Genomic DNA, 23,505 nt, shown 5'->3' on the forward strand with positions numbered 1-23,505 from the left:
TCAAATATAGAAATAAGTGACTCATTACCTGTTCTCAAGGGGCTTACAAACTAGTGAAGGAAATAAGTAGCAGCTCCCATACTGAGTTGACTGGGTTTAGTATAGAGCAATCATCTGGATATTAAACATTTACCAGGAGAGACACATAAGATTCAATCCAAGCCTGACCTGTGGTGGCACAGGGGATAGAGCATCAACCTGAAATGAGGTCGCCAGTTTGAAGCCCTGAGCTAGCCCAGTCAAGGCGCATAACAGAAGTCATCAATGAAAAACTAATATGTGCCTGGCCTGTGGTGGCACAGTGGATAAACCTTCGACCTGCAATGCCAAGGTTGCGGGTTCGAAACCCTGGGCTTCCCTGGTCAAGGTACATACAACAAGCAAGCAACAAACAACTAACATGAAGCAACTATGAGTTGATACTTCCCATTCCACGCTCCCCTTTCTCTCCTGTCTCTGTAAAACCAATAAATAAAGTATTTAAAAAAAAAAAAGAAAAAGAGAAAAACTAATATGAAGCAACTATAACTGTTCTCTCTCTCACTCTACTCTCTCCCTCTCCCTCTAAAATCAATAAATCTTAACAAAAAAGATCCAATCAAAGAAGGAGAAAGGATGTAAGAAAGAATTCCTACACAGAGTAAATACATAGCACACAGTAAATGTTATTTAAATCTATCCATCAAGAGAATAAATGATTCTGAAATCTGAAAGAGTGCCCAGAATAAGACAAGAAGAACTGTCTTTATGTAAAGGCATAAAAAAGGGCACCTATCAACTTTAGGAAAGATCATTAACATAGCTAGAGAATAAGATAGGCACAAGTACTGGATCAAGAAGATCCATTATACCATGTACTAGAAGGATAAAACTTATCCTGAAAGTCATGATAGACTTGATTAAACATGAACTGTAGCCTGACCAGGCAATGGCATAGTGGATAGAGCATCAGACTGGGATGTGGAGGACCCAGGTTGGAAACCCCAAGGTCACCAGCTTGAGTATGGACTCACCAGCTTGAGTGCGGGGTCGCTGGCTTGAGCTTGGGATCATAGACATGACCTCATGGTCACTGGCTTGAGCACAAAGGTCGCTGGCTTAACACCCAAGATAGCTGGCTTGCACCTAAGGTCGCTGGCTTGAGCAAGGGGTCACTTGCTCTGCTGTAGCCATCTGGGTCAAGGCACATATGAGAAGGTAATCAATGAACAACTAAGGAGCCACAGCAAAGAATTGATGCTTCTCATCTATCTCCCTTCCTGTCTGTCTGTCCCTATTTGTCCCTCTCTCTGTCACTAAATAAATAAACAAATAAACAAACATGAACTGTATTTCTGATGCTATTCTCTTTATACAGTATGCACCCACCAATTCTTCACTACCTCTTACCCAAATTGGAGCAATTGGTTAAACTCAAACAAGAAAAGGGGTTTCTATAAATTTAAGTGTTTTTGACTACTAAATCAAAATTACTTATCACAAACCTCTTTAGGGTTAAAATCTGACTCTTGAGCTCTTATTTCCCTTGTTCCCTCCTACTGCATGCTCTGTTATTTCAGTCACTCCCAAATACAGTCTATTCCCTCAAACATGATATTCACTCTTAAATAAATTGTTCGCCGTCTTCCTTCCACTTCCAATTCTGTTGACTATTCCCTCTGTCCAGAAGATTCCACTCATTCATTAAAATGAAGCTCAAATGTGTCTTCTTTGCAAATTCATTATCACTACTACCAGCAGTAGTTAAAATTAATCACTTCTTCTGAATTACCATTATCACCTCTAGTCTAAATGACGGAAACAGGCTCTTACAGGTGTAAAATGGGGAGAAGAAACTTACATAAACTAGTGTGTTAAATTCTTCTACCCACTCTGCATGACAAATATGACTGCCTCTATTTTACAAGTGAAGAAACTGATACTCAAAGATATTAAGACGATGTAGCTAGTATACAACAGAACCGTGATTTAAACCCAGGTCAGTTCTCACTATAAAGGCTCTGTCTTTCAACTACACTAACATAATTCTGGACAGCGTTCTTTCCATCCTTTTAATTCATAATTATACTGCTACGAGAGTTATTTACCTTTAAAATAAGATCAAATCATGTTATTCCTCTATTTTCACTTGTTTCTTATACTAAAGTATATAGGGGTGAATTAATATTATGCTCATCTGGGATTGTTTTTAAAATACATCAGCACAGAGCCTGACCAGGCAGTGGCGCAGTGGATAGAGCGTCGGACTGGGATGCAGAGGACCCAGGTTCGAGACCCCGAGGTCGCCAGCTTGAGCACGGGCTCATCTGGTTTGAGCAAAAGCTCACCAGCTTGAGCCCAAGGTCACTGGCTCGAGCAAGGGGTTACTCAGTCTGCTGAAGGACCACGGTCAAGGCACATATGAGAAAGCAATCAATGAACAACTAAGGTGTTGCAATGCAATGCACAACGAAAAACTAATGATTGATACTTCTCGTCTATCTGTCCCTGTCTATCCCTCTCTCTCTGTCTCTGTAAAAAAATAAAAATAAAATAAAAAATAAAATACATCAGCACAGAAAGAAAAAGAATGGCCTGACCAGGTGGTGGTGCAGTGGACAGAGCGTTGGACTGAGATGTGGAGGACCCAGGTTTGAGACCCCGAGGTCGCCAGCTTGAGCATGATAGAATACATGAATTACAACTGCCCTTTTGCTGTTCTGCTTGGCTGCCTGACCCCACCCTTAATTACCAGACAATCACCCCTGGAACAAAGGAATTCCAGGAAGCTGGTCAATCACCCCAAAGAGGAGTATTCCAGAAAGCCGAACATACCAGCACACCCTTGCTCAAGGCTATCCCCAACCCTATAAAGTTTTACCTCAGTCTGTTTGGGGGGCCCTTCTTCCCAGAGAATTGCCCCAGCAGGTCTTTCTCCTATAAAGCCTGCACATCTGATGTTCGAGTGCCGTCTCATTCTTACAGAGCGCAGCCTCAACTGGTTTGAGCAAGGATCACCAGCCTGAGCCCAAGGTCGCTGGCTCAAGCAAGGGGTCACTCTGTCTGCTGTAGCCCCTAGGTCAAGGCACATATGAGAAATCAATCAATAAACAACTAAGGAACCGCAACGAAGAATTAATGTTTCTCATCTCTCTTCCTTCTTGTCTGTCTGTCCCTATCTGTCCTTCTCTCTGATTCTCTCTTTCTCTGCCATTAAAAAAAAGAAAAAAGAAAAAGAATGAAGGAAACATGGCAAAATTTGGTAATTGTAGAATCTAAGTGGGAGCTCCTTTACTCTTTTGTATGTTTATTTTTTATAAAAAAAAAAAATTTAATCTGCTTCCCAGTGTCAGAGGATAAATTACAGAGTTTTTTCACAGTCTGAAACCAGCTGACCACTATGCCCATAATTGGTAGCCATTGATTACTTCAAGCACACCAAGCTCTTGTCAGGATTCTATTCATTTGCTAATGTAAGTTCCTCAATGGGTAATGTGATTGCCAAGTTTTTTGCTTGGCAAATTATTAAGATCCAAAATAAAAATCATCTTTTCTTCTGAACTCCTCCAGACACATACAATCATTGTATTTATCTCATTTTCTATAATCATTTTCATGAATATGTATCTTCCCAAAGAAACTATACGGACTTTAATTGCAGAGAACATGTCTACATGTTTTTACATTCTCAAATTTAGCATAGTGTCTGGCACTCAAAATGAACTCTATAAATATTTGCTTAATGAATGATAGGGTGAAAGATAAAAATGAGCAGTATTTATCTGTTGACTCAATGTTAAAGTTTAAAATGTTCAATCTGTATTTGTTGACTTACTACTCAAGATAAAGATATTTTGCTCGTTATTGATGTAAGAGAAAGTTTAACCTTCTTAGGTAGTCATTTAACATAGACAAACCTGAATGTCATGCATAAAGTGGGAAAACAAATATCTGCCACTCTTAAATCTGCCATTCTTAAATAAAAAATGTGTCTTAAGAATCAATGACTATACATAATGGTACTTTGTATGTTATAAAGCAACATATACAACTTTACCTATTAATAACCTCTCATGCAGCATAATCATAAATAGAGAAAGCAGCCCAACTTGACTAGAGCCCGCTTTTGTGAGTAAAAATGCCATCTATACCTTTGGAAACTAACATTCCTCAAATCAGGAAAGAAATGAGGAATGCAACTTGTTACTGAAGAAGGACTTATCCTTGTTTTTTTTTTCTTGGGGGTGAGGGCAAAAGAATAAGATAAGAGTTGGTCAAAAATTTTAAATCTAAATGCAGAAGCATTTGAGATCTTGCTCCTCAGTATATGTTGTTAAGTCTGGCTCAAATAAACCCATATAAATACATACACACATGCATGCATACATACATACAATCAAAAGTAAAATGATAACACTTAAGCATAATTTAAATAGCATAAAAAATAGAGATCAATCTCATTTAATATAGATGCAAAAATCATAAATAAAAACTAGCAAACAGACCACGACAATGTAAATACATATTGTGTATAAATGTCTGTATATATGTATAAGTATGTATGTACGTGTGTGTTTCTTTGTAATGACCCAATGGGATTCTATTCCCAGGAATACAAAATGAATTAATATTAGGAGAGTAAGGATAATATTAATAGACCTCAAAATGAAGATCATGTTAAACTCCATATTTGTCAAAAAGGCCTTTGACAGTAGTAAGACAGATTCCCGCATGTGCCCTGACCGGGATCCACCCAGCAACCCCCATCTGGGGCCAGTGCTCAAACCCATTGAGCCACTGGTTGCAGAAGGGAAAGAGGGAGAGAAGGGTAAGACAGAGGGGAGGGAAGGGGAGGGGGAAAGAAGCACATGGTCACTCCTCTTGTGTGCCCTAACAGAGAATCGAACCGGGAAGTCCATACACAGGCCAATGCTCTATCCACTGAGTAACCAGCCAGGGCCTCAAATTTTTTTAAATCAAAGCTTAACTCATTAACATGAGAAAATGTTCTAAATCCAGAATTTTACTTAGAGCAGGAAAGTAAAGGCATTCATATAAAAATCTGAAACAGATTTTCTTCTCCTTCTATCTGCTCATGTAGTGTGCGAGGCCCTTCCCATCTCCGCATCCACAGGTCCGCGCCTGCCATGGCGCATTAGAGGCAGCAGTGCCTGCGGCAGCATTGGCCTTCGCAGCAGCAGCAGCAGCAGCACCAGGCTCTGCAGCGGCACCCCCCAGCGGCTTAAGCCATGGCGCTTTTCACGGCATTCAGCAGCAGCATTGCTGTAACTGATAAAGACACCTTCGAATTAAGCACATTCCTCGATTCCAATAAAGCCCCACAACATGACCAAGATGAGCTTCCTGAGCAGCAGGGTGTTGGTGGGGGATTTGATGTCCCCCTTCGACCAGTTGGGTTTAGGGGCTGAAGAAAGCCTAGGTCTCTTAGACGACTACCTGGAGGTGGCCAAGCACTTCAAACCTCATGGGTTCTCCTAACAAGGCTAAGGCGGGCTCCTCCGTATGGCTGACTGTGGATGGGTTGGTCGAAGACTCAGACAATGGTAAGGAGGAGGCCTTTCCGGGACAGATTGGATGGTGGAGAAAATGGATCTTAAGGAGTTTGACTTTGATGCCCTATTCAGTTTAGATGACCTGGAAACCATGCCTGAGGAGCTTTTGGCCACATTTGATGACACGTGTGATCTCTTTAACCCCCTAGAACAGGAGATTAAAAAGGAGTCCCCCAAGACAATGAACCCAATTGGCCATCTTCCAGAAAGTTTACTCAAAACTGACCAGATTGCCCCCTTTAACTTCCTCCAAACACTTCCCCTTTCCCCAGAGACCCTGTCCCCCACTGCAGATCATTCCTTTAGTTTAGAGCTAGGCAGTGAGGTTGATATTTCTGAAGGAGATAGGAAATCAGACTCCACTGCTTATATTACCATAGTTCCTCAATGCATAAAGGAGGAAGATGCCACATCAGACAATGACAGTGGCATCTGTATGAGCCCTGAGTCCTATCTGGGCTCTCCCTAGCATAGTCCCTCTACCTCCAGGACCTCTCCAAATAAAAGTCTGCTGTCTCCAAGTGACCTTGGTGGCTCTGTTCGCCCCAAACCATATGATCCCTCTGGAGAGAAGGTGGTAGTGGCAAAAGTGAAGGGTGAGAAACTAGATAAAAAGCTGAAAAAAATAGAACAGTTGAACAAGACAGCAGCCACTAGGTACTGCCAGAAAAAGAGGGCAGAGCAGGAGGTCCTGACTGGGGAGTGTAAAGAGCTAGAAAAGAAAAATGAGGCTCTAAAAGAGAAGGTGGACTCCTTGGCTAAGGAAATCCAGTATCTGAAAGACTTAGTAGAGGAGGTCCGCAAGGCAAGGGGAAAGAAAAAGGCCCCCTCGTTATAGTCAGTGTGTGCTTGTACATAAGTGGCTTGTGCTGGAGCCATGTATTGTAATAAATATTTTGTAGTGAAAAAAAAAAATCTGAAACAATTTTATCACAGTATAGGAGGTATGGAATCAGAGAAGGTAGAAAATAACCAGATATGAGAACAAAGAAAAAAAGGAAAAGTATCTATTTTTGCAGATGATAATATACCTAGAAAAGGTAAAAGAAACAAGAGTAAAACTCATACAAACAATAATTCAGTAAGACAAGATATAAAAGTAATATAAAAATCAATAGCCTTCAATTTATACAAACAATACATAATTTGAAGATATCATATAATGCAAAAGAAAAATCACTTTTACTAACAACATTAAAACAAAACACTGAGAAATAAATGTAACAAGAAATACAAAAAAACCTTAGTATATCTAAAAAGCATGAAGATGTCAATTACCCCCAAATCAATATGTACATTTACCATTAATCCAATAGAATCAAGTCATGAAAGACATGGAGAAACCTTCAGTACATGTTGTTGAGAAAAACAATCCAATCCGTAGAGGTTATTTACTACCTGATCCCATCTACATGGCATTCTGCAAAAAGAAAAACTATGGAAACAGTAAAAACCATTGGTGGTGGCTCTAGCTGGCTGGCTCAGTGGATAGAGCATCAGCCCGGTGTATGGACATCCCAGGTTTGATTCCAGGTCAGGGCACACAGGAGAAGAGACCAACTGCTTCTCTCTCACTCCTTCTCACCTTTCTCTCCCTCTTCCCCTCCTGGACACGCAGCCAGTGGCTTGATTAGTTCTAGCGCAGGCCCTTGGTGCTGCGGAGAGCTTGTTGGTCCAAGCATTGGCCTCAGGAGCTAAAAATAGCTCAGTTGTTTGAGCACTGGCCCTAGACAAGCATTGCCAGGTGGATGCCGGTCAAGACACATGCAGGAGTCTATGTCACTATCTCCCCTCCTTTCACTTAAAACAAAAAACCAAAAACACTGGAGGTCACCAAAGGTTAGAGAATGGGAAGGGATAAATAGAGGAAACAGGATTTTTAGGGCAGTAACATTATTCATATGATACTGTAATAGTAAATATATATCATTACACATCTGTCAAAGCCTACAGAATATACAACACAAATGCAACACACTAATGCAAGATATTATTAATAGGGGAAAGGAGACAAGAGGGCGAAGAGGTATATGGGAATTCTATACTTTCTACACATTTTTGTCATGAACCTAAAACTGCTCTAAAAATATTCTGTTAATTAAAAATACAAGTTATAAATAATATTGCTAACACAACCAGAGGACTCTGATTATATAATGTATAGTATAACAAAATTAAATTTTTTAAGTATAATAATAGTACCACGTAGGTAAATGTGGTTGTGGTTGCTTTAGAACAGTGTTTTTCAACCAGTGTGCCACAGCACACTAGTGTACCGTGAGACATGGTCAGGTGTGCTGTGGGGAAATTAAACATGGGTCCCCAAACTACAGCCCGCGTGCCGGATACGGCCCGCGGAGGCTATTTATCCGGTCCACCACCAGCCACCTCCATCCGAACATAAACATTCCTCTCACAATCCCTCCAGCTATCAGCGACAGGAAGAATGGAGGCACAGGGAACACTCACTGACCAATCACCTTCTAGATTCATCCCGACCACTAGCGATGAACCAATAGTAGGCCTCCTCTCATCCACACCCAAGAAGGTCCTCGCTCGGGCTGCCGTGCACTTGTCATTGTGTGGCCACGGCGAGTAGTTGAAGCTGCTATTCCTCCCCATTATCCCGATTTCTAATCCTGGTCAAGACTGGAGGTAAATGTTGCCACCACTAGATGAAGCCTCAGCCTCAGCTGGTTATGTCTATCCTGATGGTGTATATAGATATTTGACCTTTTTCTTTTTAAAAGAGGCCCCCGCAGAGGGTGATATACAATGCATCACAATGCATCACAATGTTATCTAACTTAAAAGCTAAAGTTTGCTGATCTTCCTTTGGACAGTTTTTGGTTATCTGTTGCCAAGGATTTCCCCATTCTTGCCAACAAAGCTATTTTGACATTGCTCCCGTTTTCAACCACATATCTATGTGAGCTTCTCAAGCTTGACTGCGATAAAAACTAAAAACAGAGAGAGACTGAGAACTGTTGAGGAAGAGCTTCGTGTGTGTCTTTCTACCATTCCTGCCAGGATATCCCTTTTGTGTTCATCGAAACAGGCCCAGGTTTCACACTAAGTGAGTATAAATACATTTAGAAACTATATTATTAACTATATGTATAATATGTACTGTGTTAGAGTGTCATTTTGGTAGGTGGTGTGCCCCAGGATTTTGTAAATGTAAAAAATGTGCTGCGGCTCAAAAAGGTTGAAAATCACTGCTTTAGAAAATACAGTAATTATGAGGCCCAACTAACTCAAGAACAATTTTAAAAAATGAATGTATGCCTACCTGACCAGGTAGTGGCACAGTGGATGGTACATCAGCCTGAGACACAGAGGACCCAGGTTCAAAACCCCCCGAGGTCGACAGCTTGAGCTGGGGGTTCATCTGGTTTGAGAGCAGGCTCACCAGCTTGAGCGCAAGGTTGCTGGCTTGAGCTCAAAGGTCACTAGCCTGAAGCCCAAGGTTGCTGGCTTGAGCCCAAGGTCACTGGTTTGAGCAAGGGCTCACTGGCTCTGCTGCAGACCCCAGTCAAGACACATAAGAGAAAGCAGTCAATGTACAACTAAAGTGCCACAACAAAGAAGTGATGCTTCTCATCTCTTTCCCTTCCTGTCTGTCTCACTTTAAAAAAAAAAAAGAATGTATACCTAATATAGAGATAAAGTAAATGCAGCAAATTGTTAACAATAAATCTAAGTTAAAGATGTATGTATGTTATACTATTCTTAGAATTTTTATCATGTTTGAACTTTTTAAAAAAAGAACAGTTCAAAAAAATATTTAATGCAGACACCAATGTCACTATTCTCATTAAAGAGCACATGAACAATCTATGGTGTATAAAGGGGCAATAATGAAAATATAACCTGACCAGTGATGGTGGCACTGTGGATAGAGCATCAACCTCAGATGCTGAGGTCTCAGGTTCAAATCCCTGGGGTTGCCAGGTAGAGCACGTACTCAACAGGCTCAAGCACACCTTCACCAGCTTGAGCGTGGTGTCACTGGCTTGAGCTGGGGGTTCAAGGTCACTGGCTTGAGTCCAAGGTTGCTGGTTTGAACAAGAGGGGTCACTGGCTTGGCTTGCCCCCCACCCGTTAAGGCACATATGAGAAGTAATCAAAGAACAACTGAAGTAACATAACTACAAGTTGATGCTTCTCATCTCTCTCCCTCATGTCTCTCTCTCTCTCAAAAAATTAATGAAATTATAAAAATATAAACATGCTCTAAAACCTGACATTGCTACTTACCCAAGTACAGTGCCTGTTTCTTGGTAATTTACTTGAATAAACTTGCCAAAACGACTTGAATTGTTATTATGAGCTGTCTTTGCATTTCCAAAGGCCTGTCAAAATAAAGTTTTCATTAATTTCATGTTAAAAAAATGGTAAGTCCTGCTTAGATTAGAGACAAAATGATAAAGAGATACCAAAAAAGCAATTCACGTATACCTTTAGACTCATATAGTTATTGAAATTATTGAAATAAAACCAAGTAGGCAGCACTTTATGCTACTCAGTAAAACAAAACAATTTAAAAAACTTAATGCTCATTAAAATTCAGAATTAAACTTTACAATTTAGAGTCAGCAAATTTTAATATTTATATATGTATTTTTTTTATCTTGCTACTGAAATAAAAAGAGCTAGGTAAAAAATATAAACATCAAAATAATTATAATTTTACAATAGTATAAATGAAGTTTCATTACATAACATACTACACTTTATTATATCTACTTAAAACAAAACTAAAGTACCATTTTAAAGAGAATAAGAACAGCCCAGACCACTTGGCTCAAACGTAGAGTGTGTAGAAGTCCTGTGTTCAATTCCTTCTCCACCCCTCCCTTTCCTCTTTCTCTGTCTCTCCTCCCCTCCCGCAGCCATGGCTCAAATGGCTCAAGCAATTTGGTCTTGAGCATTGAGGATGGCTCCATGACCTCACTTCAGGTGCTAAAATAGTTTGGTTGTCGAGCAAGAGAGCAGTGGCCCCAGGACAGGCAGCATATCACCCTGTAGTGGGCTTGCCAGGTGGATCCCAACTGGGGCACACGCGGGTGTCTGTCTCTCTGCCTCCCTGTCTCCCCACCTCTCACTTAATAATAAAAAGAGAGAAAGAGAATAAAAACATATTGGCTTCCTGAATTATTACCTAAAGTATACACTGTGTAATGAAATATTACCTAGCAATATACATACACTACTGGTACAGACATCAACATTGATGAATATCAAACATTATGTATAGCATGGGAATAAACCAAACACAAGAATACAATTCTCAAATGAAGCTCAAAAAAAGGTAAATGGTACCTTGAAAAATGCTTACAAAGGGACACACAGGGGTAATAAGAATAGCTTTACTGTATCAATGTGGCTACATAGGTATATACATCGATCAAAAATTATTGAGACTGTCCTGTGGTTGGGCAGTGGATAAAGTGCCAACCTAGAAAGCTGAGGTCACCAGTTTGAAACTGTCGGCTTGCCTGGTCAAGGCACATACAACAAGCATTCAATGAACTGAAGTGAAGAAACTCTGAGTTGATACTTCTTACTACATGCCACCCCTCTTCTCTCTGTAACATCAATACATAAAATCTTTACTCAAAAAAGGCTGGCCCTACTTCCAAGATCAGTAGCTTAGGTTCCAGAGGGATATCTGAGCTGCGCAGGGGTTTTCCCCGAAAAGGTTGGGGCCTAATCCTCAAGCCCTGCTCCTGTCCCAGAGCACCAGAGCCAGGAAGAAGCACCCACAGAGCATTCAGCTGTGAAAAGTAGCTAGGTTTCTGTCGCCAAAAAGAGATAAGAGCCTGACCAGGTGGTGGTGCAGTGGATAGAGCATTGGACTGGGATGCAGAGGACCCAGGTTCGAGACCCCGAGGTTGCCAGCTTGAGCGCAGGCTCATCCGGTTTGAGCAAAAGCCTACCAGCTTGAACCCAAGGTTGCTGGGCCCAACAAGGGGTTACTCGGTCTACTGAAGGCCCGCGGTCAAGGCACATATGAGAAAGCAATCAATGAACAACTAAGGTGTTGCAACGCGCAATGAAAAACTAATGATTGATGCTTCTCATCTCTCTCCGTTCCTGTCTGTCTGTCCCTGTCTATCCCCCTCTCTCTGAATCACTCTTTGTCTCTGTAAAAAGTAAATAAATAAAATTTAAAAAAAAAAAAAAAAAAAGAGATAAGAGGCCACAGAGACACAGGCACTCTCTTAAAGGGCCAATGAACAAAATCTCCTTCACAGCCACTTACCCTGGGCTCTGGCGGAGGGAGAGCTGAGCAGACTAAAGCCGTGTGAAGGCAAATGGGGGAGGAGGGGTGTCTCGGCTCTGGGGAGCAACACAGGGGGTAGTGATAGAGGACTAGCCACCAGAATTTCTGTACTCAGTCATTCAATGCCGCAGTCCCCCACCTTTCTTGGGTGGCACACTGCCCTCCCTATGGCAAAAGCCTGGAGGAAGGCAACTGCCCAACCCTTGGAACTCCATCTTGCTCCACCCGACAGAGATTAGGCCCTGTTGAAGAGTCAGTAGTCTTGGCCAGGGAACAGATGACTCAGCTGGCTGGCTTTGAGGCAGGGGCCAATCTCCCCACTTTCTATAATCTGACAGGTACTCGCCTCTCAAGGAAAATTCAACAGAACCACTCTCCTGGCCGCCAGCAGACTCACCATTAAGGATCAAGGGGGGCTCCACCCCTCCAACTCCTAGTGGCTCCATTCTGTTGAGGTAGGTGAAAAATCTGGGACAGACTGAGACCTGTGGCTCTGGGGTGGGGGCCACATACACCACCTTCTCTGAAGTCTGACTCTTTTAGTGACTGAGCCTAAAAGGCAGCCAACAGGTAGCGGTATGCAGAGGCAGATCTCAAGGTGCCTTGGAACTTTTGCCAACATGACCCAAGCCCAGTGCTGGTGAAAGCCAGACTAGAAATAAATTTAACCAAAAGTATAAATGGCCCTTACTGAAAAATTTAAAAGACACTGAAGAAAAAAACTGAAAAAGCATATACATGTTCATGGATAGGAAGAACATCATTAAAATGTGCATATTACTACCCAAGTGGTGGCACAGTGGATAGAGAATCAACCTGAGATACTGAGGACCCAGGTCCAAAACCCGGAGGTTACTGGCATGAGCACAGGGTCACCAGCTTGAGCACACTGTGCATACTCACAAAGAGTTGAGACCTCTGGTTGACATTCTGGATCCATGTTAACAGGAAGAAAAGGTAAAGTGTTGACAAATGCCTGGTTGAATATTGAGGGCTGTCTCAAAAAGCACACAGAACCTTGTACAAGAGACCTTACTACTTCAGAACATTTACAGAAATGCCTGTATAATCATTATCTGACTACTAGCTAAGTAGAGAATTAGATGGCCTCACAAAAAAAAGAATTACAGAATTTGCAGAATTACTTCAAAGAATAACCAAACACTAATAATAGAAACACTACAAACCCTGGAAGAAAGAAAAATCTTATTTCCAGAACTGCCACACCAAAGAGGAAATACATGTATACATATATAACAGAACTATCACTGTCACTCCATTAAAATTAATAAAACTTGGCCCTGGCCGGTTGGCTCAGCGGTAGAGTGTCGGCCTGGCGTGCGGGGGACCCGGGTTCGATTCCCGGCCAGGGCACACAGGAAAAGCGCCCATTTGCTTCTCCACCCCCCCCTCCTTCCTCTCTGTCTCTCTCTTCCCCTCCCGCAGCCAAGGCACCATTGGAGCAAAGATGGCCCGGGCGCTGGGGATGGCTCCTTGGCCTCTGCCCCAGGCGCTAGAGTGGCTCTGGTCGCGGCAGAGCAACGCCCCGGAGGGGCAGAGTGTCACCCCTGGTGGGCGTGCCGGGTGGATCCCGGTCGGGCGCATGTGGGAGTCTGTCTAACTGTCTCTCCCTGTTTCCAGCTTCAGAAAAATACAAAAAAAAAAATAAAAAAAGAAAGAAAAAAAATAAATAAAATTAATAAAACTTTATGTATAAAAAAAATTTTTTTTAAAAACTGCTTCTGAAAAAAATCCAGATGTTGAACATTTTTAGTAAAACCTTTTTATGTTATTTTTAGTATTTTCAAACAACTAAAGGATAGTATGACAGATACACCTTAACAATGGAAAATATAATATTAGTAAAGAAGTAGGAGTTACAAAAAGTATAAAAACTCTGGTGTGTATTATCTAAAATTAAAAAGTGCTTAGAAGGGCTCAAGTAATGACATGAGCAAGTAGAAAAATCAGCAAGGTTGAATGATCAATTAACATAATCCATACTAAGGAAGGGGGGGTAAATGGAGTTTCAGAGACCTGTGGAACCACCATAAAACACTGTTGATGTAATGGGAACACCAGGAGAGGTTAGAGCAAAAAGGACAGAATAAACATTTAAAGAATAGCCAAAAACTTCCCAAAATTCATTAATCTACAAAACAAAGAAGTTCAACAAATTCCAAATATACAATAAATTTTAAAAGACCAGTACACCTAGACAAATTATAATTAAACTGCTGAAACATAAAGAATAAATCTTAAAAGCAGTAAGAAACAACACATGCCAAACAACGGATCCTCAATAAGAATACACCTAATTCTCAACAGAAACCATTACAGATAAAAGACAGTAGAGCCTGACCAGGCAGTAGCACAGTGGATAGAGCATCAGACTGGGACCCGGAGGTCCCAGGTTCAAAAGCCCAAGGTTGCCGGCTTGAAAGTCAGATTGCTGGCTTGAGCATGGGATCACAGACATGACCCCATGGTCGCTGGCTTGACCCCAAAGGTTGCTGGCTTGAAGCCCAAGGTCACCAGCTTGAGCACAAGGTCAATGGCCTGAGCAAGGGGTCACTTTCTCTGCTACTGTAGCCCACCAGTCAAGGCACATATGAGAAAGCAATCAATGAACAACTAAGGAGTGGCAACAAAGAACTGATGCTTCTCATCTCTCCCCCTTCCTGTCAGTCTGTCCCTCTCTGTTCCTCTCTCTGTCAAAATAAACAAACAAAAAAACCCAGAGGAATTATATGTTCAAAGCACAGAGAATTAGGCAATTTGTAAACAAAAGAAAAAATCCAGATTAAAAAAAAGAATTAAAAAAAAAAGGCCTGGACGATTGGCTCAGTGATAGAGCATCAGCCCAGCATGTGGAAATACCGGGTTTGACATCTGGCCAGGCTACATAGGAGAAGCACCCATCTGCTTCTCCACCCTTCCCCCTCTCCTTTCTCTCTCTCTCTCTCTTCCCCTCCCACAGCCAAGACTCCATTGGAGCAAAAGTCAGCCAGGGCACTGAGGATAGCTCCATGGCCTCCACTTCAGGCGACAGAATGGCTCCAGTCGCAACAGAGCAACAACTCAGATGGGCAGAGCATCGCCCCCCCGATGGGCTTGCCGGTGGATCCCGGTCTGGCACATTCAGGAGTCTCTCTGCCTCCCCACTTCTTCAGAAAAAATTAAAAAAAGAAAAAACTATTAAACTCTAATAAACAAATTCAACAAAGCTGCAGGATACTAAAGCAATATACTATAATATCAATTATATTCTATATACTAGCAATGAACAAACAAAATATTTTTTAATTTCATATATAGTAGCATCAAAAATCAAAAATACTTAGGAATGATTTAACAAAAAGATGCAAGACCTGTACACTAAAAATATAAATATTGTTTTAAGAAATTAAAGAATACCTATACAAACGAAAAGACATTTTGTATTCATGGATTAAAACACTTAATATTGTTGAGATCTACAGTTTTAATACAGTCCCTCCAAAAATTTAAGCTATCATTTTCTAAGAAATTGACAAGCCAATCTAAAATAACATGGAGGCCCTGGTGGGGTGGCTCAGTCGATCAAGTGTCATTCTGGCATTCGAGAATCCCGGGGTCAACCCCAAGTCAGGGCTGCAGGAGAAGTAATCAATGAATACACAACTAAAATAGAAGAACTAAGTGGAACAAGTTGATGCTTCTCTCTTTTTCTCTCTTTCGCTCTCTCATCAATGGAAAACTGTTTAAAAAATGAAAATAATATGAAAAGTCAAGAGACTCAAAATGCCCAAAACAATCTTGAGGAAGAAGAAATTTGTAGAATTCATACTTCCTGATTTTAAAAATTACTACAAAGCTATACTACTCAAGACCAGTATAAGTACATAGATACACATATAGATCAATGAGTTAAAACTGAGATTAAGAAATGAACCCTGAACCTGGTCCCGGGAGTTAGGTCTTTGCGTCTCCATCGTCCTCACCCCCGGTAGGACTTGTCCACAAATTTCCCTTTAATCATCTGGAGCTCTAACATTTCATCATTATATTCTCTCATCTTTGGCCCTCTGGCTCATCCTTTGTCTGTGGAAAACCTGCTTTCCAAAAGATCCAAACAGAGGGAAGAAGTTGGAGGCCTGAGGTAAAGTGTTTCCATGGTGCTGAAATAATGTAATTACTTTATAATCAAGAAATCTATTGGGGAGACCTGAAGATGGCGGCAGAGTAGGCAGATGCACAGACTCCCAGCTCACACCACCGAACTGGATTATAAACTAATTTATGAACAATCAGCATGAAAAACCACATCTGGACTACAAGAACAGCTCTCAAAAACCAAGGAGCAAAGAAGCCACAACAAACCTGGTAGGGAGCACCTGAATTTCCCCTGCTTACAGGAACAGGAGGGGGGGGAGTATGGCTGGGCTCTCACTCCTAGGAAAAGAGCAGTAAATACTGCTCAGAGCCACTTGCCTGGCGACCAGGGAATGAGGTGTGTTGAAAGGGCCCCCTTGATTTCCAAAAAGAAAGGGGAGAGAGAGAGATGGATGGTGAGAGGGACAGGAATGCAGAGAACGACCTGAAAAGCTGACTCATTCAGTATTGGAGGTGGCCATAACTGGGGGAGGGGTTGATCCTTCCACAAAGCAAAATACAAAAGTACTTCCAGGTCACAGAGACACAGACATCTCTCCAGCTCCAATCAGCGCAACAAGACACAGCTGTAAACAAGAAGTGGGGAGGAGGAGCAGGAACTCAGGTCTCCACGGAGATCTGAGATACACCTCCCCCTACTGAAGCTGAGAAAGTAACCCGGCACCAGAGAGATTAACTGGCAGAAGAGGACTTCAGAGCCTCAGGTCACACCCACCCATTCCTGGATACAGTTTCAAATAAGCCCCCTGCTAAGATCAGTAAACAAGACAATCACCTATTAAGAAAACAAACAAATCAAGACTTCAAGGCAGCCCAAATCCAAAAGGGGATTACAAATAATAGCTGATGCCAACCCAAGAAGACCTAGAAATTACACAATTGAAAACTGGAGGCAGACAACACCAAGCCTAGACTCAACCAGCTCTACAAACAAAACATCCAAATACACAGACATAATGAGAAGACAAAGAAGTGCAATCCAAATGAAACCACAAGAGAAACTTCCAGGAAATGAACTGAGTGATATGGAAATAACCAAACTTCCTGATGCGGAGTTCAAAATAATGATTGTAAGGATGCTTAGGGATCTTAGAACAACAATGGATGATCATTACAAACACCTAAATAAAGAAATAGCAAGTATAAAAAAAGATATTGAAATATTAAAAAAGAATCAGTCGGAGATGACAAATACAATATCAGAAATTAAGACCACAATGGAAGGAATTAAAAAGAGGATGGATGCAGCTGAGGATCAACTCAGCGAGTTGGAGGACAAGTTGAATTAAGGCATGAAAGCAGAGAAGAAAAAAGAAAAGAGACTCAAAAACTCTGAGGAAACTTTTAGAGAGCTATGTGACAACATGAAGAGAAATAACATCTGCATTATACGGGTTCCTGAAAAAGAGGAGAAAGATAGAGACTTTCATCTCATAGACAATCATATCTTAGCTGAAAACTTCCCTAAATTAATGCAGGAGAAACTCTCACAAGTTCAAGAAGCACAGAGAACTCCATTAAAGAGAAACCCAAAGAAACCTACACCAAGACACAACATAATTAAAATACCAAAGCTAAAAAAAAAACAAAACCAAAGCTAAGTGATAAAGAGAAAATATTAAAAACTGCTAGGAAAAAAAAAAGGCTATCACCTACAAAGGAGCCCCCATAAGGATGACATCAGACTTCTCAACAGAAACACTTGAGGCCAGAAGGGAATGGCAAGAAATATTCAAAGTAATACAGAAAAAGAACCTACAACCAAGACTACTTTATCCAGCAAGGCTATCATTTAAAATTGAAGGAGAAATAAAAAGTTTCCCAGACAAAAAAAAAACTCAAGGAATTCATTACAACCAAACCAATGCTACAGGAAATGTTAAGGGGCATGGTGTAAACAGATAAAAGTGGGAAAAGAATATAGCAAAAGAGGAATACAGCTTTAAATAATAAAATGGCAATAAACAACTACATATCAATAATAACATTAAATGTGAATGGATTAAATGATACAATCAAAAGACATAGGGTAGCTGCATGGATAAGAAAACAGGACCTGTACATATGCTGTCTACAAGAGACACACCTTAAAACAAAAGATTCACATAGACTGAGGTAAAAGGATGGAAAAAAACATTTCACGCAAATGGAAATGAAATAAAAGCTGGGGTAGCAATACTTATATCAGACAAAATGGACTTTAAAACAAAGAATATAGTAAGAGATAAAGAAGGCCACTACATAATGATAAAGGGAGCAATCCAACAGGAAGATATAACTATTATAAATATTTACGCACCTAATACAGCAGCACCTAAATATATAAAGCAGACTTTGATGGATATAAAGAGCGAGATCAACAGCAATACTATAATAGTAGGGGATTTCAATACCCCACTAACATCACTAGATAGATCCTCAAGAAAGAAAATTAACAAAGAAACAGCAGACTTAAAGCACACACTAGATCAACTCGATTTAATAGATATCTTCAGAACCTTTCACCCTAAAGCAGCAGAATATACATTCTTTTCAAGTGCTCATGGTACATTCTCTAGAATAGACCACATGTTAGGGCACAAAAGTGGTCTCAACAAATTTAAGAAGATTGAAATCACACCAAGCACTTTCTCTGATCACAATGGCATGAAACTAGAAATCAACCACAACCGAAAAGCTCAAAAATTCTCAAATACATAGAAACTAAATAGCAGGTTGTTAAATAACGAATGGATTAAGAATGAGATTAAAGAAGAAATAAAAAACTTCCTAGAAACGAATGATAATGAGCATACAACAACTCAAAATTAATGGGACACAGCGAAAGCAATACTGAGAGGGAAGTTCATAGCACTACAGGCACACTTTAAGAAGCTAGAAAAAGCTCAAATAAACAACTTAACCCTGCATCTAAAATAACTAGAAAAAGAACAGCAAGTAAAGCCCAAATGCAGTAGAAGGAAAGTAACAATAAAGATCAGAGCAGAAATAAATGACATAGAGACTAAAGAAACAATAGAGAGAATCAATAAAACTAGGACCTGGTTCTTTGAAAAGGAAAACAACATTGATGAACCTTTAACTAGACTCACCAAGGAAAAAAGAGAGAGGACTCAAATAAAATTAGAAAGGAGAGTGGAGAAATAACAACTGACACAACAGAAATACAAAATATTGTAAGAAAATACTACGAAGAACTGTATGCCAAAAAACTAGACAACCTGATGAAATGGACAAATTTCTTGAAACATACAATCTTCCAAAAAATCAATCTGGGAGAATCAGAAAACCTAAACAGACCGATTACAACAAATGAGATTGAAACAGTTATCAAAAAACTCCCAAAAAAGAAAAGTCCTGGGCCTGATGGCTTCACAAGTGAATTCTACCAACTATTCAAAGAAGAACTAACTCCTATCCTTCTCAAGCTATTTCAAAAAATTCAAGAGGAAGGAAGACTTCCAAACTCATTTTATGAGGCGAGCATAATTCTGATTCCAAAACTGGGCAAAGACAACACAAAGAAAGAAAATTATAGGCCAATATCCCTGATAAATATAGATACTAAAATCCTCAACAAAATATTAGCAAACCGGATCCAACAATATATGGAAAAAATCATACACTATGATCAAGTGGGACTTATTCTGGGGAGGCAAGGCTGGTACGATATTCGCAAATCAATCAATGTGATTCATCACATAAACAAAAGGAAGGAGAAAAACCACATGATAATTTCTATAGATGCAGAAAAAGCATTTGATAAAATCCAGCACCCATTCATGATCAAAACTCTCAGCAAAGTGGGAATACAGGGAACATACCTCAACATGATAAAAGCCATCTATGACAATCCCACAGCCAACATCATACTCAATGGGCAAAAATTAAAAGAAATTCCCTTAAGATCAGGAACAAGGCAGGGGTGCCCCCTTTCACCACTCTTATTCAACATAGTCCACAGCAATCAGACAAGAAGACGAAATAAAAGGCATTCAACTTGGAAAAGAAAATGTAAAGCTATCATTATTTGCAGATGATATGATATTGTATATAGAAAACCCTAAAGTCTCAGTCAAAAAACTACTGGACCTGATAAATGAATTCAGCAAGGTAGCAGGATATAAAATTAATACTCAGAAATCAGAGGCATTTTTATACATCAACAATGAACAGTCAGAAAGAGAAATTAAGGAAACAATACCCTTCACTATTACAACCAAAAAAATAAAGTACCTAGGAGTACATTTAACCAAGGAGACTAAAGAATTGTACTCGGAAAATTATAAAACATTGATAAAAGAAATCAAGGAAGATACAAACAACTGGAGGCATATACCGTGCTCATGGTTAGGAAGAATAAACATCATTAAAATGTCTATATTACCCAAAGCAATTTATAAATTCAATGCAATACCAATTAAAATACTAATGACATACTTTAACGATATAGATCACATATTCCAAAAATTTATATGGAACCAAAAGAGAACACGAATAGCCTCAGCAATCTTAAAAAAGAATAATAAAGGGGGAGGTATCACACTTCCTGATATCAGGCTATACTACAAGGCCATTGTACTCAAAACAGCCTGGTATTGGCATAAGAACAGGCACATAGATCAATGGAACAGAACGAAGAACCCAGAAATAAACCCACAGCTCTATGCACAACTGATATTTGACAAAGGACGTAAAGGCATACAATGGAGTAAAGACAGCCTCTTTAATAAATAGTGTTGGGGAAATTGGACAGCAACCAAAAATAAAATGAAACTAGACCACCAACTTACACCATTCACAAAAATAAACCAAAATGGGGCCCTGGCCGGTGGGCTCAGTGGTAGAGCGTCAGCCTGGCGGCGGGGGGGTCCCGGGTTCAATTCCCGGCCAGGGCACACAGGAGAAGCACCCATCTGCTTCTCCACCCCTCCCCCTCTCCTTCCTCTCTGTCTATCTCTTCCCCTCCCAATGGAGCAGCAAGGCTCCATTGGAGCAAAGATGGCCTGGGCGCTGGGGATGGCTCCTTGGCCTCTGCCCCAGGCGCTAGAGTGGCTCTGGTCGCAACAGAGCGACGCCCCGGAGGGGTAGAGCGTCGCCCCCTGGTGGGCGTTCCGGGTGGATCCCAGTCGGGCGCATGTGGGAGTCTGTCGGACTGTCTCTCCCCATTTCCAGCTTCAGAAAAATACAAAAAAAAAAGCAAAAACCCAAAATGGATAAAAGACTTAAATGTAAGCCGTGAAACCATAAACATCTTAGAAGAAAATATAGGCAGTAAGCTCTCCGACATCTCTCGCAGCGATATATTTGCTGATTTATCTCCACGGGCAAGTGAAATAAAAGACAGGATAAACAAATTGGGCTATATCAAATTAAAAAGCTTTTGCACAGCCAAAGACAATAAGAACAGAATAAAAAGACAAACTACACAATGGGAGAACATATTTGACAGTACGTCTGATAAAGGGTTAATAATCAAAATTTATAAAGAACTTGTAAATCTCAACACTAGAAAGATAAACAATTCAATCAAAAATGGGCAAAAGAAATGAATAGACACTTCTCCAAAGAGGACATACAGATGGCCAATAGGCATATGAAAAAATGCTCAACATCACTAATCATTAGGGAAAGGCAAATTAAAACCACAATGAGATATCACCTCACACCAGTCAAAATGGCGCTCATCAACAAAACAACACAGAGTAAGTGCTGGCGAGGATGTGGAGAAAAGGGAACCCTCCTACATTGCTGGTGGGAATGCAGACTGGTGCAGCCTCTGTGGAAAACAGTATGGAGATTCCTCAAGAAATTAAAAATCGCGGAGGACCCGGGTTCGATTCCGGCCAGGGCACACAGGAGAAGCGCCCATTTGCTTCTCCACCCCTCTGCCGCGCTTTCCTCTCTGTCTCTCTCTTCCCCTCCCGCAGCCAAGGCTCCATTGGAGCAAAGATGGCCCGGGCGCTGGGGATGGCTCTGTGGCCTCTGCCTCAGGCGCTAGAGTGGCTCTGGTCGCAACATGGCAACGCCCAGGATGGGCAGAGCATCGCCCCCTGGTGGGCAGAGCGTCGCCCCTGGTGGGCGTGCCGGGTGGATCCCGGTCGGGTGCATGCGGGAGTCTGTCTGACTGTCTCTCCCTGTTTCCAGCTTCAGAAAACTGAAAAAAAAAAAAAAAGAAATTAAAAATCGAACTGCCTTTTGACCCAGCTATACCACTGTTAAGAGTATACCCAAAGAACACCATAGCACTGTTTGAAAAGAAGAAATGCACCCCTATGTTTATGGCAGCATTGTTCAAAATAGCAAAGATCTGGAAACAGCCCAAGTATCCATCAGAGGACGAGTGGATTAAAAAGCTTTGGTATATATATACTATGGAATACTACTCAGCCATAAGAAATGATGACATAGGATCTTTTACAACAACATGGATGGGCCTTGATAACATTATACTGAGCGAAAGAAGTAAATCAGAAAAAACTAAGAACTATATGAAATCATACATAGATGGGACATAAAGATGAGACTCAGAGACATGGACAACAGTGTTGGGGGTACAGGGTGGGGGGAGGAGAGGGAGAGGGTTGGGGGAGGGGAGGGGCACAAAGAGCATGGCTTTTCAGCATTTGCCATATTCCCCCTTTAATGTATAGACAGACAGCAAATATTTACTTATGGTGTTTCCACTAGAAAGACTGCTGTCTTAGGGACAAATGGCTAATGAACTATTTCAGCAGTTCCTCCTTCTTCAAAGACTTATATGTCAACATAGAGCTCCATATTTCATAGGACATACTCAAGCTCACTCCATGCTCCCTGGAGCTTTACCACAAGGGAATGCCCTTTTTTTTTTTCTTTTATTTATTTATTTATTTATTTATTTATTTTTCTGAGAATGGAAATGGGGAGGCAGTCAGACAGACTCCTGCATGCGCCTGACCGGGATCCACCTGGCATGCTTACCAGGGGGGAATGCTCTGCCCATCTGGGATGTTGCTCTGTTACAACCAGAGCCATTCTAGCGACTGGGGCGGAGGCCATGGGGCCATCCTTAGTGCTCAGGGTGGCTTTGCTCCGGTGGAGCCTTGGCTGCGGGAGGGTAAGTGAGAGACGGAGAGGACGGAGAGGGGGAGGGGTGGAGAAGTAGATGGGCTCTTCTCCTGTGTGCTCTGGCCAGGAATCGAACCCGGCAGTCCTGCACACCAGGCCAATGACTCCTACGGGTCTACCATATCATGTTTTTTACTTAAAAAAAAAAAATTTACATTTCTTTTGAAGGCTGATTAACAGGAGACACCAAATCTTTTTCGCCTGCAAACTACTACCTCCTTTATTAGATCCAGCTAATAACACTGTTTTGTCTTTTTCCAAATAGCTCCAGATATATGGAAAAGATTTATATAGGTGGATGGGGATCCTCAAACCTCTCAGTGAGATCTTCTGAGCATGGCTTTTAAGATACCTAGAGGCAGAAAAAGCCCAATAGAGATCAGGGGAACTACCAGCTTT

General features: G+C 41.0%; 1 protein-coding gene and 1 pseudogene across 5 annotated transcripts in view; one reads left to right on the forward strand and one right to left on the reverse strand.

Moving 5' to 3' along the window:
• The window catches only part of MYO9A (myosin IXA), a 301,246-nt gene that overhangs the window by 211,084 nt on the left and 66,657 nt on the right, over nucleotides 1-23,505 (reverse strand). For all 5 annotated transcript variants that reach the window (XM_066388529.1, XM_066388530.1, XM_066388531.1 and 2 more), the window contains exon 3: nucleotides 9,813-9,907. In XM_066388529.1, the coding sequence (XP_066244626.1) occupies nucleotides 9,813-9,907 (95 nt within the window). The remainder of the gene's footprint in view (nucleotides 1-9,812; nucleotides 9,908-23,505) is intronic.
• On the forward strand, nucleotides 5,090-6,405 carry LOC136376072 (cyclic AMP-dependent transcription factor ATF-4 pseudogene; annotated as a pseudogene).

This window comes from Saccopteryx leptura, chromosome 6 (assembly GCF_036850995.1).
Source record: "Saccopteryx leptura isolate mSacLep1 chromosome 6, mSacLep1_pri_phased_curated, whole genome shotgun sequence".
NCBI classification, from domain to species: domain Eukaryota; kingdom Metazoa; phylum Chordata; class Mammalia; order Chiroptera; family Emballonuridae; genus Saccopteryx; species Saccopteryx leptura.